This window comes from Rhinolophus sinicus, linkage group LG03 (assembly GCF_036562045.2).
Source record: "Rhinolophus sinicus isolate RSC01 linkage group LG03, ASM3656204v1, whole genome shotgun sequence".
NCBI lineage: Eukaryota > Metazoa > Chordata > Mammalia > Chiroptera > Rhinolophidae > Rhinolophus > Rhinolophus sinicus.
Window position 1 is genome coordinate 72,401,072 of NC_133753.1, and position 14,030 is coordinate 72,415,101.

The window sequence follows — 14,030 nt, forward strand, 5'->3', positions numbered from 1 at the left end:
GTAGACTGTTTAAAATTCTCCATATACAGCATCATGTCACCTGCAAATAATGACATGTTTACTTCTTCGTTTCTGATTTGGATGCCTTTTATTCTTTTTCTTGTCTGGTCATTGTAGCTAGGACTTCCAATACTAAGTCAAATAAAAGTGGTAAAAGGGGACATTTTTTTCTTGTTCCTAATCTTAAGAAAAACACTTTTATCTTTTCCCTGTTAGTGTGATGTTAGCTGTGGGTTTGTCATATATGGCCTTTATTATTTTCAGATATGTTCTCTCCGTTCCTACTTTGCTGAGAGTTTTCATCATAAACAATGCTGGATATTGTCAAATTCTTTTTCTGCATCTATATGATCATGCATTGACATGATCATGTGATTCTTTAAACTTCATTTTGTTTATGTGGTGTATCGCATTAAGTATATTGAAACAGCTTTGCTTCTCAGGAATAAATCTGATTTGAGCATGCTGTTTGACCCTTTTCATTTATTGGTGAATTCTGTTTGCTAATATTTTGTTGAGGATTTTTGCATCTATGTGCATCAGGGATATTGGCCTATAATTATTTTCATAATATCTTTGTCTGGTTTTGGAATTAGATAATGCTGGCCTCATAAAATGAGTTTGAGAGCCTTCCCTCTTCTTCCATTTTTTGGAATAGTGAGAGGAGCCTAGGTTTAAATTCTTGGAGTGTTTGGTAAAATTCAACTGAGAAGTCATCTGTTTCAGGACTTTTGTTTCTTGGGAATTTTTGATTATTGATTTGATTTCATTACTAGTTATCAGTCTGTTTAGACTTTCTGTTTCTTTTTGATTTAGTCTTTGCAAGATTGTATATTTGTAGAATTTATTTATTTCTTCCAGGTTGTCCAATTTGTTGGCATATGATTGGTCATAGTATATTCTTGTAATCCTTGGTGCCACTTGTCACTTCTCTTTCATTTCTGATTTCATTTATTTGAGTTCTCTCTCTTTGTTTCTTGATAATCTGGTTAAAGATTTATCAATTTTATTTTATTTTTCTCACCTTTGTTCCCCCCACCCCACTCCGGTTCAAGCTGTTGTTTCTCAGTCTAGTTGTGTAGGACACAGCTTTCTGGCCCATACTGGTGGTATTATGAGCCTTGTGCTCCCCGACCCCCAACCCTGGCTGAGGCAGATGGTCGCCAGTAGTTGGCTGGCCTCTCACAGCAGCTCACAGTAGCTCTTTCTCGCACCAGCCAATCATGCTGGCTGCCGGCCACTCAAGCTGGCCATCAGCCGCTCATGCTGGCCATCGGCTGCTCATGGATGCACACAACAGCCAACGCCTACTTCCGGTGGCTCATGGCAGCCTAACTCCAGGGAGATCTGTTAATCACAATCTTAGCTGTAGAGTGCGCAGCTCGCTGGCCCATCTGGAAATCGAACCTGAGACATCGGCGTTAGGACCACGGTGCTCCAACTACCTGAGCCACCAGGCCAGCCCTATCAATTTTATCTTTTCAAAGAACCAGCTGTTGGTTGCATTAATTTCTTTGTATTGTATTTTTAGTGTCCATTTTGTTTAATTTCACTATGATGTTTATTATTTTATTCCTTTTACACACTTAGGTTTTGATTGTTTTTCTTTTTCCAGTTCCTTTCGGTGTAAGTTTAGGTTGCATATTTCAGGTTCTGTTGTTTGTTGAGGTAGGCCTTTATTGCTGTGAATTTCCCTCTTAGAACAGCTTTGGCTGTTTCTCACAGGTTTGGGATCTGAGCGTTTTCATTATCACTTGTCTCAAGGTATCACTTAATTTCTCCCTTGATCTCATTGTTAACCTGATCTTTGGTTAGTAGCATGTTATTTAGCCTCCATATGTTAGTGTGTTTTTCACTTTCCTTATTGTGATTGACTTCTTGTTTCATACCATTGTAAAAGGAGAAGATACTTGTTCTCATTTCAGACTTTTTATATTTATTGAGCCTTGTTTTGTGGTCTATGATGCCCCGTCTATTCTGGGCAATGTTTCATGTGCACTTGAAAAGAATATGTATTCTACTACTTTGGGGTAAAATGTTCTAAAAATATAAATTAAATATGTCTGGTTTAATGTGTCTTAAGGCCTCTGTTTCCTTGTTGATTTCTCTTTCTCGATGATGTATCCATTGATTTCAATGGAGTGTTAATGTCCCCTTTTATTACTGTCATTCTGTCCCTTTATGTCTGTCAATATTAGCTTTATATATTTAGGTGCTCCTTCATTGGGTATTGAAATGTTTACAAGGGTTATTGGATTGATCCCTTTATCATTATGCAACGCCCCACTTTGTCTTCTGATCTACCCTTGTTTTAAAGTCTATTTTGTCTGGTATAAGTACTGCTACCCCGTGTTTTTTTTACAATATCCTTTTGCATGAACTATCTTTTTCCATCCCTTTACTTCCAGTTGTGCGTGTCTTTTGATCTGAAGTCAGTCTTTTCTTGGTAGCTTAGATATGGGTTTTGTTTTCTTATCCATTCAGCCACCGTATCTATGTCTTTTGATTGGGGCATATAATCCGTTTATATTTATAGAAAGTATTTGTAGGTATGTAGTTATTACTATAGTATTATTCATATTTTTATTCCCCTTCTTCTTCTTCTTCTTCTTCTTCTTCTTCTTCTTCTTCTTCTTCTTCTTCTCCTCCTCCTCCTCCTCCTCCTCCTCCTCCTCCTCCTCCTCCTTCTCCTCCTCTTTCTTCTTCTTCTTCTTCTTCTTTTTCTTCTTCTCCTTCTCATTCTTCTTGTTCTCATCCTCTTTCTCCTCCTTCTCATTCCCATTCTCCTACTACTACTTCTCTTTGTCCTTCTCCAAGAAGTCCCTGTGACATTTCTTGTAATACTGGTTTGGTGTTGATGCACTCATTTAGCTTTTTCTTGTCTGGGAAACTCTGTATCTGTTCTTTAATTCTAAATGATATCCTTGCTGGGTAGAGTAATGGTGGTTGGAGACCACTGCGATTTATCACTTTGAATAGTTCATGCCAATCCCTTGTGGTCTGCAAAGTTTCTGTTTAGAAATTAGCTGACAGTCTTGTGAGAGCTCCTTTGTATGTAACTAACTGCTTTTCTCTTGCTGCTTTTACAACTCTCTTTGTCTGTAAACTTTGGCTTTTTAATTATTATGTGTCTTGGTGTGAGCTATTTTGGATTCACCTTGTTTTGGCTCTCTGTCCTTCCTGGCTTTGAATGTCTATTTCCTTTGCCAGTTTAGGTAAGTTTTTAGTCATTATATCTTAAAATGTGTTTTCAATTCCTTTGTCTCTCTCTTCTCCTTCTGGTACCCCACTGCTGCAAATTTTAGTATACTTGCTGTTGTCCCAGAGTCCCCTTAAACTATCCTTATTTTAAAAAATTCTTTTTCCATTTTTCTGTTCCAATTGGATGTTTTCTGCTACCTCATCTTCCAAATTGCTGATTCAATCCTCTGCTTCATCTAATCTGCTGTGGATTTCTTATAGTGTATTCTTCATTTCAGTTATTGTATTTTTCACTGATTCTTTTCTATAGTTCTATGTTTTTCTTTCTTTTTTTCCCCACTTTTTTTTATTAGGGAATATTGGGGACAGTGTTTTCCCAGGACCCATCAGCTCCAGTCCAAGTCACAGCTTCAAGTCAACTCGTTTTCACTCTAGTTGTGAATGGTGCAGCTCACTGGCACAGATGGTGCCCACCTTCATTTGCTCTCTGGGCTTGAAAATCTTAGCAAAGGAACAATGGCGCCTGCCTGCCAGTTCTGTGTGGTGAGGGTCCGTCAAAGAGCAAAATGTTGGATAGAGCTGCCCCTCCAGCCCTCGCCTTAAAGCTAGACAGTGTCCATCCTATGTGTGTGTCCCTGGTGCTCTTTGAGCTACAGCTGATTGCTGGAGGTTAGAGCAAGTGAGTCTGTCACTGGTCAACTCTCCGCATGGGACTTTTAAGAGGAAGGCATTTAGGAGAGTCCGTTAAGCAGCCCTCCATCTTCCAGGGACAGAATGTTTGGTGATTTTCACATCTTGATGTTGTGTGGACATCTCTTCCCAGCTCTCGTGGTCCTGACTAGGAGCCTAGTGTGGGGTTGGGACTCGCTGAATCCTTATGGGCGACCTCAGCATCCAAGATATTCCTCTAGATTCTTAACTGCCACACCTAAGTGTGGGACCAGTCCTCCTACCAGTCTTGACATGGATGCTTCTTTAAATTTTGAGGTATAAGAGTTCTGTTCACCTAGTGTTCAGGTGGTTTTTCAGGGTGATTTTTTAATAACGTAGTTGTGGTTTTTACATGGTAATGGAAAGAGGTGAGCACAGCATTTACTTACTCTGTCGTTTTGCCCAGAAGTGTGGGGGAGGTCATTCTTTAAGCCTTCAGTACAATTCGCCATTGAAGCCCAGAGCTTTTACTTCTGAGATTATTTTTATTACTGATTTGATCTTTTTATTTGTTATAAGTCTATTCATATTTTCTATTTCTTCTTGAGTGGGTTATGGTAGTTTGTGTCTTTCTAGGAATTTGTCCATTTGATTTAGGTTATCCAATTTGCTGGCATATAATTGTTCATAGTATTCCCTTTATAATCCTTTCTATTTCTGTAAGTTTGGTAGTAATGCTCCCATTCCTGATTTAATAATTTTAGTGTTCTCTCTTTTTTTCTTGGCCAGTAGCTAATAGTTGGTCATTTTTGTTGAACTTTTAGAAGAACTGACTTTTCATTTCGCTTTTTATTGTGTATTTCTTTACAGTCTCTAATTCATTTATTTCTTGTGCTCTCATCTTTATTTCCTTCCATAACCTGGTTTTGAGTTTAGTTTGCTCTCCTTTCCTAGTTTCTTATGGTGGAAAGTCAGATGATTGATTTGAGATTTTTCTCTTTTTATTAGATAGGTGTTTACAGCTATAAAGTTTTTCCATACACTGCATTATCTGCATTCCATAAGTTGTTTTGTAGGATCTTACTGTGTTTTTGTTTTCATTCATCTTAAATTATTCTCTATTTTCCCTTGTGATTCTTCTTTGATTCATTGTTTAATTTAGGACAGGACTATGTTGTTTAATTTCCACAAATTTGTGAATGTGTCAAAATTCCTTCTTTAATTGATTACTGGTATCATTCCATCATGGTAGGAGAAAATTGTTTTTATGGTTTCAATCCATTAAAATGTGTTAAGTTTTTGGCTCTTTTCAAATAATTTCATCTTCTTATTGATATTCTCTATTTGGTGTGGGAAAATTCTTACACTAGCCTTTATTTCTTTATACATGGTTTTCTTTAGTTCTTTGAACATATTTAAAATACTTGATTTAAAGTCTTTTTCTAGTAAGTGTAATTTGTAGGTTCTTCAATCTTGTCAGTTTTTTTTTCTTGACTCTCTTTTCTTCTGTATGGACCATTGCTTCTTGTTTCGTTTCATGTAATATTATTATTATTATTTGTTGTTGTTTTTTCAAAAACTCAATGGTTTAAATAATATAATATGACAACTGGCAAGCACATCTCCTGTCATTTTGAGGTTTTCTGTTTTTTATTGTGTTAGCTTTTGGAAGCCTACAGTTTTGTCATGTGGCTACTGGACTTTCTGCTTGATGAGCTCTGTGATCATCAAGTGATCGGACAGAAATTTTCTTAAATGTCTGGAACCAGTAGGTCTCCTACCCTTTGTGCAATGAGTTTTATGTGCACATTTCAACACCCCTTCAATATTTAGCCATGAAGTCTACAATTCTGCCTTAGCCTTCGCTCTTATCTTTCACAACTTCCAGGTAACCCGTAGGTAAAGGTTTAGGGCCTTTTTCTTAGGTGGGCAAAATATTTAAATAGGTAATGTTGGAAAAGAAAACATAAGTGGCTCTATTTTACTTATTGTCAGAGTAATACAAATTAAAACATGACTGAACACTCAGCATATTACTAAAATTTACACAGTTTCATATTTTTTCTAATACCAAATGTTGAGGATTTGGAGGGAATGGAATGCTCATACACTAATGGTAGAAGTGTATGTGACTGTCACTACTTTGAATGTTTAATTAAAAATAAAGTATTTATATATACTATGAATGGATGATCATTGGTAGATACATACCCCAAAGAAATTCTAAAATAGTTAATAAGGGGAAATAGAAGAATATGGTCATTGCTGTGTGGCAGCGTTATGAGTCCACCACTAGGGGACTGAAAGTAAATGTGGAGGAAGCACATGATAAAATATTTTGCAGTCGTGGGAAACTTTGAACCAGATGTACATAACCAGTAATCTAAAATGAATTTTAAGTTACCTATAGCTATATACCACTTGGCTTCAGAAAGAAGAGGCTTGCACACTTTCCATTTGTGATTCCTTTTATGTTTCAGTTGTCAGAAATTTCCGAGCTCAAAATAATCACAGTTACTATATTAGTCCTTCCACTAAAAGAATCTGTACCCATTTGTTTTGATGTTTTCCATCCTAATTTTACTGCCATGTTGTAAGTTGGTATTTTATTTGAAAGGCTTTGGGGTCACACATCTAAATAAAAGCTTCTGTGGGATTTAAACAATCATCTTATCATAATTAAAGACTATCCCAGGAAAAAAAGAGAAAAGAGGGAAAAAGCTAATTTCTCCTGACCTGGAAGACTATTAAATAAAGGAAAAGATGAGGAAATGAATCAAGCAATCATCTTAAAGTGAGAAAGAGAAATATTTAGCTCCATGGTAGTATGTGTTCAAATAACCAATTCCCCTGAGTGAAGAACATCTTTCAGTAACCAGAAGGCTTTCCAAGAAGGCAGTTTTTTCCTCTGGATCGCCTTCACATCCCTATGTGAACTGAATAAGAATGAGGAATTTGAACAAAAGCAAAAAGCATCAAACCTCTTCAAGCTGTGGGAAGCTGGGAAGACTGTCTCAGAGGAGGCTTGGGGAAATAATTTTGCTTCAGTTCCCATGTGGTCCACTAGGTGGTGCACATACAAGCTCCTTAATGTATAAACCTAGAATTGCCACAAACCTGTTTAGTTCTTTTTCAGATAAAATCCCATGAAAACCTGTACAAAGCAATCAAAGAAAGTGGGACAACTATTGAGCCCTGCATTAAGAAAGAGGGGACAGTGTAAGGCTACAAAAGGAGAATAGGTACCATCCAAAATAGATCATCTCCAAATGCAGCTTTTGTGTCTTCCTTGACCCAGCGTCTTGTGTCTACAGAAAAGTATAACTGAGATTTTTTTTTCTACTTATTCCAGAGACAACGTTGGATACAAGGAGTCAAATTTTGATGCATATGTTTACACTGTAATTTTTATGCCTTAATAAAACCGAACCATCTCTCTTCTAGTGCAGTTACTAAATTTCACGATCATTATTTCTCATATGTTAGCATTTCATTATCATCATACATAATAAATTCAGTATACTTTTTTGTGTGAATATATCACTTTAATATGAATAATGTAGCAGTCTCCCATCAATTGCATGACTTCTTCTGACGACAGTAGAGATGGAAACTTCTCCAGTGATTAAATATGCACAAGTGCAGTGACCTCTGAAAGGCTACATTCCTTCCTGTAAAAACCTTCTCAGAACAAAGGACAGTCGAAGCCACTATTAAGCAGCCTCACAGCTGCAGTCACTCTTCTATAGTCTGCAGATTCTGGCTGATGATGTCATTGACAAAAGGAAAAAAAAAGAAGCAAAACGGGCCTTAAGTGAGCTTCCTGGTGAGCATCACACTTACTGCTGAGGCCTGAGACCAGCTGAGGTGTGGCTATGGCTTTGCAGAGCACTCTGGAAGCGGTGTGGTTGGGGCTTCTCCTCAGCTCCCTCTGGAAGGGTAAGTAGGCTCTTTCTGGTATTAGAAAAGCATATGCCATTATCTTCAGTTTGGACTAATTTAAAAAAAGCCTTTTTAATTAATAATCACTGTACCTAAAAGGTTATCAGCAAGGAAACAACAGCATGAAATTCAGACCTTCTTTGTTTGTTTCCTGCAGTTGCAGAGAACAAGGACCAAGTATTTCAGCCTTCCTCCGTGGTATCTTCAGAGGGAGCTGTGGCGGAAATCTCCTGCAATCACTCCATATCCACTGCTTATGACTTCTTCTGGTACCTTCACTTCCCAGGACTTGCACCAAGACTCCTTGTAAAGGGCTCGAGGCTGTCTCAGCAGGGGCGCTACCACATGACATATGAGCGATTCTCCTCTTCACTGCTCATCCTCCAGGTGCAGGTGGCAGATGCTGCCACTTACTACTGTGCTCTTGGGGACACAGAGGAACAGAACCCATGAGGAGCTGAACAGAAACAGGGAGATCACAGCGTTTGAGGAGGCGACCTAGAGAGGAATAGCAACAGTTTCTCCCTCCTAATTTAGTGTTCCCCAAGCTTTTCCACTTGTCTCTAGTATCAGAAAAATTTTGAGTCCAGACTCTATATCTTGAAGCTCTCAGTTCTTCTCTGACAAGGAGAAGAAAATCCACAGGAGATAAAATTTCCCTCACTCTCAAGTCCTTGGAGTCTATATGTGTGTATAGACTCCTGTCTCTAGTGTGTACTTTGAACAGTTCCTATTGGGTTATATATCTCTACAAATATGATTCCTAGAACGTAACAACATACCTGAGATGTAGCTTGAGCTTGTACTAAACTACATGGAAACGAGAATCTGAATGTGGGTGAGGGAAAGTGTTAGACCCTGAGAAACTAAAAAATCTCTTCAGTCCACTGAGATAAGAGGGCCATTGATTTATGGCCCCTTTTATTCGGAGTTAGGAGAGCAGAAGGTTAAATAATGGATTTTCCCCATTTTGTTGAGAATTCCATAATTTATATGAAAAAAATCGTTTTTTTAGTTGGATTTTATTCTATGTTAAAGTTTCACAGAAAAAGCACTGATTTTCCCCCTTGCTCCAACACTTTATTTTGTGTTGATTTTTCTCTCTTGCATCTGAAAGAAATACAATTTACATTCAGAGTCTGATGTTCAGAAAGGGCTTTCTTATTAGTTTACATGAGTCATTCCTGTTGTCTTCTGGGAAATCAGTAACATTACAGAGTTCTGATGTTTATAAATAGTTTCTTGAGAAAGGCAGTAGGCACTCTGGGAGAAGTACCTGGAGTCTCAGACTGAGGCCCCTTTGGTGCCCTTGTGTTGTGATGTGCATGTCTCAATGGTCGTCAAATAAGGAATGAAGAGAGGTACCTTTTGGAGGCAGGAACCCTGGAGGATGGCAGAGACCCACCTGCAGCATTTGGGAAACGTTGACCATTAACTCACACATCTTGCATAAGACAGATCTCCAACTAGACATCCCTACATCTAGCTTACAATGGTTTGGGGAAACAGTTCACGTCTATTTAGTGTGAACTGGAAGGTTCTTTCTATAGAAATCGGAGATTTGGGCAGAACAGTCAGAATGTGGTCCAGATGGGGAGTAAACTGGTAAATTGATAAGGAAAAACGTGAAGTTCTCCCCAGAGTATGTGCACATAAATCTGTAAGGGCATAGAAATGAGGAGGAGGCACTGGAGAAGGTGGATGATCATCGCGTGTTATCAGGGTTTTGAAGGAATTATCTAGGGGCTGTTTTAGTTAAGTGGCGCATACTTGTGGGGTCAGCATTTCCTATATACTCGAGTGACAAGATGACCTGTAAAGTTCTGCTTGGCCCATTGAAGTATATATTATACAATTTTATTATAACAATGGGGGTACTTTCCAATATTGAAAGGTTTTCTAAAAGCAATGATGAAAGTTGATATTCTGAGTGTAATTTAGTGTAAAGAATGCCTTTGATTTCAGAAAAGTGTGGGTTAAAACCTGTGTTCTATTTCTTTAAGGGTGACTTGAGTAAATTACCTACATTTCTTAAACTCTAGTGTCCTTACATTTAAAATGTGAAATATTAGGAAGAATAAGTGTGACAAGGAATGTAAATGACTTAACATTATACTCACAGAAGTCAATTGATGCATAATTCCTCATTAATGTCGTGAATCAGAGCACATAAGCAGAATAGTTATTGAGGATATTTTGTTCAATTTTGAAAGCTGAGTCAATACCTTAGAAATCCATGGGGTGTGCAGGATATTGTGTGAAGGTCCCTGAATCCTTTCCTACCTATGTAGCAGTTAAGGAGCATTTCCTTAACTGGAAGCTAATGTGAAGACTAAGGTTTTCTACCTTTCAAGACTGAGAGCGTTAAGGGTTCTTCATCAGTCTTGCCATTGCAAGTGGATGCCCATAAGTTCTAACCACAGCATAAATTTGCATAGCTTAAAACTTCCCTCCTTGTAACTCTGAGCACACTTGATTAATAAATACGGTCACTTCCTTCCATAGCACCCTTTGAGGGGAGCCACTAAACAATCAGGCATATTTCTAATGGCGAAGTAAAGATATAAGCCTTCTAAAGAGTTGGTTCATTCATGGCTCTTGGGATTAATTATTAAATGGCTGGAGGCTGACAATATTTGATCCACTTGCACTTCTAGGCATAATTTGTGCATAGTCTGTACTGTTTCTATGGTGAATAGAGAAGTAGAGACGGGACCATTACCTGGAAAATTTAATTAAGGCACTACCCAAGTCTATATTGTTTTATCTGTTTTATTTATCTTTCCACATTGATCAAAATGCAGTATTGATGTGCCCATACATGTATTTAGGACACACATACATGTTTGCCTGAGTGGTCGGGCTGCTATGAACCCCAGTGTCAGGGTTTTCAAGTTCTGTGTCGTCTCCAGGTCTATTCTCCACCCTGCTCTGTGCCCAGCAGGCTGACTTCTATGCTCTGCATCGAGGGTCTTCCTGGTCCTCTCACATCTCGTGGTCAGGATATTTCTCCTTAAGTTCCTTCCTTTGCTGTATGGAAATCCACAGGTCCTGTCTGGGTCTTCTCCCTGAGTTACAGGTCCCCAGGCTGGGTAAATTCTTCCTCCTCTGTCTCTTCAGGCCCAGGACTGCTGGAGCCTTCTGGCTGTTGCTAACTCCAGGGTGCTTCACCCACTCCTGGAGTTTCCCTGGATTCTGCTCATACATCTGAAAACATTCCTTTCATTAAACTTTTTTCCAATCATCCGCCTGAGGTGATGACCAGGACCCTCAAAGAAACAACACTAACACTCATCTTAGGCTCTAGCTGGAGAGAAGAAATTTATTACATGTTCCCATTGACCACAGGCCTCTCTGGGACATGAGGGTTATTGTTTAAAGGTAATTCACACATTCCAAATTAAGACAGTTATCATAGGTTAAAGGTTTCAATGATTCACGTAAGGGATCTTTAGCAGAGCTTTCAGAAAGAGCTAATTTCCACTTCTTTTTCTAATTCCAAGCAAAGAGATTTTCTGTCCCTTTGTAAAATATTTGGTATATTTGGATATTATTTAAAGAAAAATAAGGGAAATGAATGAACAATGTCTTTATACTGATACCTGTTTCCTTTAAATCAAATCAATTAAATAATGACTGTGCTGATCTTGTGGTATTTTTTGTACAAAACTTTAGCTTGTCCTCCCCTTAAATTGAGTCGTTTATTATCATCATCATAACTTGAGCTTAGTTAACCTTCAGTTTTTGGCCCTTATGCATTTTATTTGATTTGTCTTAAGTAGCCTCTCCATGTGGAAAATTGATATTTTATAATCCTGTGTAGGGGTGTATTTTTTTTTTTCTTTTTTGCTTTATGCTCTACTGTTTCCTAGGACCAAGTGGCAGGAAGTGTACATAACACCATGCCTTTTTTTCTTTTTCTAAAAGTGTTTCATGAGAAGGTTCAAACTTATTTTTATATGAATCTTTAACTAGAGATCATTAAGGAGAGGATCCCCAATAGGGGAAACCTGAGGTATCTTTTGGTCAAAAGGTTTATACAGAAGTCATGTCTGAATTCTTTCTAAAAAGAATAATAAGGTTCTTATTCTTCCTTATCGTTTCTCTTCTCTTGCTTCATTTTTTTTAATATTTTGACTTCCTTATCTTTCTTGTTTATTTTTCTTTTCCTCTTCACTCAAATCTACACTTTCTGTTCTTTCTATTTGTTTTCCCACTTTATTAAAATCTTTTTATTTCCCTAATTCTACCTCTATAGTATCTTAAGAGCATAAATCATTTAAAGCTTGATCCACTGAGCATTCATTTTTCCACTTTGATTCACAAACGCTTGTGTCTCCTAGAATATCCAATTCCCCCTCAATTCCTCGTGCACAGTGTAAACGTCCATAGTCTGATCCTGTGGTAAGACCTGGATGCACAGGACCTGTGTCTACTTGACAGTAGTCAGCCAGTCAGCCAGTGGGTTCTGCGGGTGGGCTCTAGGGGGTGCTGCAGTGTGAGGATTCCTCCTGGACAAGGTGTGGGACAGTCTTGCTCCCCACAGAGGTCTGAGGAGCCTGAACCAAGAGCTTGCTCAAGAGAGAGAAGGCGCAGGTGCCAGGAAGCAGCAGGGTCCCTGAGGAAGGGTCATTTCTAAAAACGCTGTGCTGACACAGGGTTGCTGGGCCCTGATCGAGAGCCAGTGTCTGGGTGGGGCCATATGTCCAGCTGAGGTGAGCTGAAAAGGTGCCTCCAGCCAGCTGAGCTTAAGCCATGGCCTCTGCATGCATTTCCACACTTGCAATTCTCTTCACACTGAGTGAGTAATATTTCCTTCCCATTTTCCACTTGTATTATCCACTGACATTCTTTTCGGCTCTTCTACTGATGCAGTGTGGATTACTTTACAGGTGGACTGAGAGCAGAGTCGGTGAGTCAGCCGGATGATCAGGTCACTGTCACCGAAGGGGATCCATGGACTGTGAAATGCACCTATTCGTTTTCTGGGACGCCTTACATGTTTTGGTATGTCCAGTATCCCAACCAAGGTCTCCAGTTCCTTCTGAAATACTTCCCAGGGGACAACCTGGTCAAAGACAGCTTTGGGTTTGTGGCTGAATTTAATCGGAGCCAAACGTCTTTCCACTTGAAGAAACCGTCTGCCCTTGGGAGTGACTCTGCTGTGTACTTCTGTGCTGGGAGAGACACAGTGGTGGGGCTGCAGGGAGAGCTGAACACAAACCCCCGAGTACAGTAAGAACCATTTTCCTGAAGACTTTGTGTCCCTCCACAAGAGGGTAGTGTGGTCCCAGCTTCTGTCACTTATTGTAACTCAATTACAATGTAAAGCCACAGGATTTGTTCATTCGAGAAATATTTCTTGAATGCTTACATGCTTGGTACTGGTTATAAAGAGGTGAAAAATGTTATCCTTGATCCTCATGTACCAAGTGTGATCCCTCCCATTTATGACCCATTTCATTCTCACAACTGTTACCAGGAGCTTCACTTTTCTGGTGAAGGAACGAAGGCACTGGGAATTTAAGTTTCTCACTCAAGTCACAAAACTGGTAAAACAGCAAATTGAAATACACGCTGTCTGCCTCTGGGGTGCGTGGTCTCACCACTTCACTTCTCTGCCGGACTATAGGCTCCTTGATGCTTGAGACTGATTTCAGCAGTTTTGTAGCCCTGATTTCCAAGTCAGTCACTGTCAAAAAAATTGTCAGTGGTAAGAATAAATAGAAACAAACAAATCAGTTTGGTAAGTGCTAGTGTGGAGGTAACTTAGCTGTGAAGGAAGGTGAGGGAGAATGAAAGAGAGAGAAGGAGGGAGAGAGAGAGAAAGAAAGAGAGAGAACAAATAATGGGAGCAGAATTCGAATCAAGAGAGGATTTAAACATGTACTTTAAACATGTAGGCTGCTTATAGGTCCTAGACTCGCATGTTATGTACGCCTATGACCGAGACTGGACTTGGTCTCTCTCTCTCTTCTCTCTCTCTCTCTCTCTCTCTCTCTCTCTCTCTCTCTCTCTCCCCCCACTCTTTTTCCTCAGCAACTTCTGTCTTCCTTTTGGAATATTCTGGAATGCGTTCTGGTTGATTCCTGAGTCAGGTGCCCATCCCTTGACTAAGTGGTGGCTGTGGGAGTCAGCTGGTAGGATTAGCTCCGCTAGGCTTGCACATTTGGCCAGTTAATGGTGGCTAGGGGATGGTTCTACACAAAGTTACAGCTCTATTTAGGTTTAAAAAG

General features: G+C 39.2%; 2 gene segments (V, D, J or C); both read left to right on the forward strand.

Moving 5' to 3' along the window:
• The first annotated feature begins 7,678 nt into the window (after window positions 1-7,678).
• On the forward strand, window positions 7,679-8,294 carry LOC141570368 (T cell receptor alpha variable 2-like). The segment is given in 2 exon segments: window positions 7,679-7,791; window positions 7,952-8,294. Coding segments are annotated over 2 exon segments (360 nt in total).
• Window positions 8,295-11,525: 3,231 nt separating this feature from the next.
• LOC141570369 (T cell receptor alpha variable 3-like) lies at window positions 11,526-13,076 on the forward strand. The segment is given in 2 exon segments: window positions 11,526-12,595; window positions 12,687-13,076. Coding segments are annotated over 2 exon segments (393 nt in total).
• Window positions 13,077-14,030: the final 954 nt, after the last annotated feature.